Below are 6,277 nucleotides of genomic sequence, written 5' to 3'. Positions count from 1 at the left end.
ATTTCACTTAAAAAATATATAATAAAATATAGAATTAATACATGTTTGATTTACTTGCCACATAGTACTTTTCTTTTCTTTGGGAAGAAGCCATACTTTTTTTTAATAGTTTAATTGTTATGCACTATTCGTGTAAAATTTTTTTATACATATATTTAATGACGAGTTGTCACATCATTTAATGAATGTGACACATCATGTGTTTTTAATTATCATACATGATGTGTCGGTGTATTATTGAATTCATGTGCAAAATAACTTTACACTGACGGTGCATATAAATTAAATTCTTTTTTAATGAAAAAAGACATATATTATATTTAGAGTTTAATTGTTGTGCACCGTTGGCGTAACTTTTTTTTACACATACATTTAATGACGTGTTGCCACATTATGTGTTTTTAATTACCATACATGATGTGTCGGTATATTATTAGACTCATGTGCAAAATAACTTTCCACCAACGGTCCATATAAATTAACTTCATATATTTATTCATAAACTATTTTTGGAGTAAATTATTTTTAATGAAAAAAAGGCATACATTATTCATAAAAAAAAATTAGCAAATTATTCATAAAATATTATTAATGCATCTATTACTACCTCCGGTTCTTGTTATTAAAAAATAACAGAATCAATAAGAGTTAATGTATCTAATTCATAATATAATTCAGAAACATAAATTTTACTTTCGATCCTACAAAAAAATATTTATTTTTATCCCTTATTTATATTACTTTACTATTTATCGACCTCCAATGTAATAAATTTATGGATCCGTCCTTATGAGTGGGAAAAAAATGCTTTTGAGTCAAATTAATATATCAAACATTTAATTTCTCTTCACACAAGTTTATTATTTCTCAATAAACAAAATGCAACAAATAGTTTATGCACTTAAACATGTAAGAAATTGTTGGGTCTTGAGGGGGTCCGGGGGATCATCACATCGGGCCTTGAACAATTATATAAGTGAGTTGGCCACCACACTTTAACCCAAAACCTTAAGGTGTTAGGTTTATGGGTCCTCTCACTTATAAAGTATTCATCATTCATTGTTTCATCCGATGTGGTTGTGGGACTCAACTCGACTCAACTCACACTTGAAATACCAACATCTCCCCCTCAAGTGTGAGTCCATCCATTACTTTATGGGCATGCTCCCCCTCGAACGGAAGCTTTTTCATCCACTTGTACCGCCGTTGCTTGGCCTCAACGGGACACGCCGCCTGAACACCTTGTCAGGAAGACTTTCGACACAAGGAGCCGGATCAACAACCATCGGCTCTGATACCACTGTTGGGTCTTGAGGGGGTCCGGGGGATCATCACATCGGGCCTTGAACAATTATATAAGTGAGTTGGCCACCACACTTTAACCCAAAACCTTAAGGTGTTAGGTTTATGGGTCCTCTCACTTATAAAGTATTCATCATTCATTGTTTCATCCGATGTGAGACTCAACTCACACTTAAATTACCAACAGAAATTTGATCATAGGTTGAGATGTACAAAAGTTCATACATGAGAATATGTTTTCTAGTTAAATAGATATCGGTACATGTTGTCATATTGAGATATTTTAACTCTTAAAATTGAGAGAGTAATTATATTTGTAACACATTCGTATGTTTATCGAAGAATATTGTCGTAGTATTGTCAAGGACAAGGAACTCGTGGAATGTCCTCCTATAATTCCTTTTGAGAATTTTTCCTTTTGCGTTATCATCCACATTTAAAATAATTCCCTCAAGGGATCCCAATATAGAGAAATTTACGTGAGATTCTCATTCATAGGAGCAAATTGACATTTGAACATAGAACTATGGCCGGTTCATGGCAATTTCGGATTTTTTACAATAGTTTAAAAAGACATTTTAAGATTTGCAAAACAAAATAAGTGTCATATTTTTAAGCTTTAACATTGGCAACCCAATAACAAAAAAATAAATTAGTGTTAGTTAGATATGTTTGGATTGAGAAGTTAGATGTTAGGTCAACTAATAAGGGAATAAGACGATATTGTGAAAAAAGAAGCGAGGATTAGATATTGAAGATCAAAGGCATAATTAAGAAAACATTTTAAAAACTATTGAAACTAGTAGTACATGGAAGTGATTCTTCCTTCAAAGCAATGAGCAAAAGTTATTAGTGAGTTAATTCGCACTTAAAGAAAGTCGGATTAGACTATCAATGTAACACTTTGTTGAAAGTTGAAACTTAGTTGTCTTTTTTTTTTTTGTTACGATTATATTGACAGATATACAATGTTTTCACACAATGATTATTTTATCACAACCAATTTTTTTTCACATGTAGAGCCAAAGGACCGAACACTTAGTTGAACATGATTATAAACAACATTTGTTCACACTGTATTTTGTATTATTTCCATTTCCATTTGGGTTGCATTTGTTTATATATATATATATCCTTTAGTGAGTCTCTTTCTTAGCATTGTGTAGCATAGAAACGATTGTTGTAAGGTAAATTCACGGCTACATATGGCTATCAGGCTATGTAATAAATTTAACAGTACACAAACTTAAACTTGAGTCAAAACAGAAGAATTCATTTCATTCAGGATTGCCATTGGATAAATAGAACATTATCCTTTTTAATTAATGTAGGTGTAAAATTTCCTCGCACATTCCAACTCAGAACATTTTGTGTCTCATCACATAGTCTAAGCAACATCTCAAGGGAATGGGTGAAAAGGCAGCTAAAACTAGCATCATAAGTGAACAACTATATGATATTATTTAAAAAATTGATTGATGGTTAGCAGGGTCCACAGTAAATCAGTTTGGATGAAGAACTCAGCATCAATTTTTAGTAATCCCAGCTCCTTAACTATCCAAAGCAATAGGTTCTGGCAGTGGGTGCAACTGAAGGGTTGGAATGGGTACATGGGGGGAGTGTTGAAGTTGTGCCGGTCCAACCAATTTCTTGTCATTCGTCACTACATTCACGACTCCAAGTACTTTCCTCACTTCATTAGCAAGATCAATCACATAGTCGTCCTCATGACCTGTGTACAAAAGCTCTCAAGTCAACATTTCATAAAATAAAAGGGTATCTGGGTATACAAACAAGAAAGTGCTTGCGAAGTTTAAACGTGATCATGTCGAGTAGCATTATAGAATAAATGTGATCATGTACTTACCAAGATTATGCATAGCCTTTTCTAGAAGAAAAAGATAGTCCCTGTTGTTTCCACAAGGACCATTAGCAGTTGCTATTTGCCTGAATAAACAAGCAAAGTAAGGGGGAACCAAAGGTTAGGCCAATACTTCGACAAGGAAAAGGAGGAAATGAAGTGTATGTACAATAACATACCTAGCCATGTCCTCTATCGGAGCAGGTCCCAAATAGTATATGTTGTTTTCTTTGTCCGGAGTAGACGTGAATCTGTATACATACATAAATGAGTTCTATTAGCAAACTTGTCCCATCAAGTATGAACAAACCATTCATGAAAAATGTGGATAAATAAGCTAAATTAAATCAAATCAAATACATTGTCTAGTAACTTACACAATAACTCCGGTAAGAGCAGGATGCAGTGAATCTCCTTCCTAAAGAAAAGATAACAAAATAGAAGTAAGAAACAGTAATTAAAGATAAAAACAGCAATCACTTGCAAGCAAATAAATAAAAAAAAAAAATTGTAGTTAGGCCTAACTAACCTTGTAGAAGTTTACAAGAGTCTTTTGATCATACTCACATTCTCGCCGCTCCAAATACTACACAGCAATACAATAAAATTATTTTAGCCAGAAAGTATTTAAATAATTTACAAAGATTTAAAAAGTAACCTAGGCCATACTTTGTCTAAAATAACAAATGATTATAGCCATGCTTTGTCTAAAGTAAAAAATGAAATGTAATAACCTAGAAGTCCATTTCCTAAGAAACTAGTACAAAAATGGAATTATGTTACATAAATATTGGATCAATCAGAATGGCAAAACCCCAGGAATTTGGATACTATCCTTCATATGACCATGGAAATAATTTTACCTGCATAGCAAGCTTTTCCTTTTCGGGGCCTCCTCGAACACAATAAGCAGCTCCCCACTAGAAAAAAAGAACAATAAATTATGAGAAATCAAATGTTAATATAATAAAGCACCACAGAAGCCAAAAGGCATCAGCAATAAATACCCCAACATAACAAAAATGGAAAGAAAAAAACAATCATTCACCAAAGATTTTTACTTGATTTAGTAACACAGTCAACCAGAAATCAAATACTATTGACTTACGCAAATTGACCCTTCTTTCTCTTCCAAAGTGCAAGTTCTTGCAGGGTTTTCAGGTGTTCCTCGATGATCAATACAAGCTAAATCAAACACACGTCTATAGTCCTTAATGAAACCAATGATTTTTTCATCATAATCAAATCCTGGGTTCCATACAAGTGAACCATAACCAAAAACCCAGAAAACCATGGCTGAATGATTTCTGAAGAAAAAAAAAAAAACCAAAGATCTAGTATCAGTTAACTTCAAATCAATATCATATTCATTATTATAGCATAAAAAACACTTCAAACAAAAAAAAATTATCCAAATTCATTGATTATAAACAAACATATTAGGATCTTACATTTGGATTTGAAAGTAGAAAAAATGAGAATGGAGAAAAAAAGGAAGAAGAGAATCTTACATTTGGATCTGGAAAGTTTGGCGAGAAAAAATGAGAAAGAATTTAGAGAGGAATGCTGAAACGAATAGGGTTTAGCAATGAAATTAGGGTTGCAGAAATTCCCCTCTTTTTCTCTTTCAATGGATTTTCTTTCTTTCTTTCTTTCTTTCTAATTTCTCTCGTGGGGCTTTCCGTTGAAGAAAAGATTGGTATTTATCGGGTGAGAAGCTACGAGAATTTAACGGCTTCGCCCATACCAACTTGTCTGTCACGTGCTTTTCATCCATGCATTTTAGATAATTTATTGAAAAATTATATAAATAAAATTTGGTTTTTTGATTCATCAAAAAGACGGTGTATTTAGTTCATATTATTGACTATATACATTACTATTTAAATGAATCTAAAATGTTAAATACTTATATAGAATTATAGAGTACTAGGACTGTACTCATCCGATCATAAATACAAGCAAAATTGTATTTTTTAGATTCGTTGAATAATAGACGTATTTGGTCTGTATTATAGTCCAAATACATTTGTTATTCAATGAATCTAAAAAATACATTTTTGTTTATATTTGTGGTCAGATGAAGTATTCTTTATGATTTTTTTTCTTATAATACTCTCTCAATGATAAAATATGGAGTAAATAAAATTAAAATTTTAGATTTATTGTGTAATTAATTGTGTATCTAAGATTTTTTACTTATGTTTTTAAATAATGGCAAACACATATACTACTTCCTCTGATATTATTATGAAAAACAATTCATTTTTTAAATTTATCATATATTTGGCTGATTAGTTTATATTGTAGAGCAAATTTATCAATTATTTAATAAATTTAAAAAGTTTTATTAGTTATTATTTAATAAAAGTTAAATGTTTTTTATAAAAAGAAAAAAAGTACTATCAATCACTGTATTTCCTAACATGTTCATCACAATTTAGTAAAAAAAAACATGTTCATCACAAATTATCCATTTTTATTAAAAAAATTATGATACTAGTATTATTTTGTGATGATAGAGATTAATTAGTGGTTTGATGAATCTTTCCTAAAAATCTGACAAGATATTGGATATCCGTATTTTGGGTATTTTGAGAGAAATACATTGAACCTAGACAGTTTTAAATTAGAATGGAGTATATAATTAAGTTAAGAAGTTGTGCCAGTTGGTTGTTGGCTCAATTGAAAGCGTGTGATTGAAGGGAAATAGATTAAAACAGATTCAAAGATAGAAAAATTTGAGTTCAATGAACCTGGACATATATGTGGTGCGTTATGGCACCACTAGTTCTGGAGAATTTAATGGCTCATTTGGGGTGTGTTAGTTGTTAGCTTGTTTTTGACGGAGTGGGTAAGGAATTAGGTCCATTAGGGTGGTCCACCTCGCCTTCCCTATAGTCTCCAGCACTTTTGGAATTTTGAAAATTCAAATGGTCCATTCTTAAAAGGAAAATACTTATACCGATTCTTTTCGCGCCTCTCGAATATTCTTGTTAGTTTTTGGAAATTTTAAAAATATTGTCTCGCTATATATTAAATTTTATAAGGTTCGTATTTTAGGATACGAATTGGTTTTCTTTTCTTCCAATTTTTTTTATAGTTCTTAAGCAC

At 31.4% G+C, this 6,277-nt stretch overlaps 1 protein-coding gene across 1 annotated transcript; it reads right to left on the bottom strand.

Annotated features, from left to right (window-relative positions):
- Positions 1-2,554: 2,554 nt before the first annotated feature.
- On the bottom strand, positions 2,555-4,902 carry LOC123898214 (gamma-glutamylcyclotransferase 2-1-like). The gene is made up of 8 exons (XM_045949115.1): positions 4,675-4,902; positions 4,272-4,470; positions 4,027-4,083; positions 3,693-3,749; positions 3,541-3,581; positions 3,343-3,414; positions 3,170-3,249; positions 2,555-3,034 (listed from the first exon to the last, which is right to left on the bottom strand). The coding sequence occupies exons 2-8, from the start codon at positions 4,455-4,457 to the stop codon at positions 2,853-2,855; spliced, it is 675 nt and encodes a 224-aa protein (XP_045805071.1). The 5' UTR covers positions 4,458-4,470; positions 4,675-4,902; the 3' UTR covers positions 2,555-2,852.
- Positions 4,903-6,277: the final 1,375 nt, after the last annotated feature.

This window comes from Trifolium pratense, linkage group LG7 (genome assembly GCF_020283565.1).
Source record: "Trifolium pratense cultivar HEN17-A07 linkage group LG7, ARS_RC_1.1, whole genome shotgun sequence".
NCBI lineage: Eukaryota > Viridiplantae > Streptophyta > Magnoliopsida > Fabales > Fabaceae > Trifolium > Trifolium pratense.
This window is presented reverse-complemented; position numbering and strand designations above follow the sequence as displayed.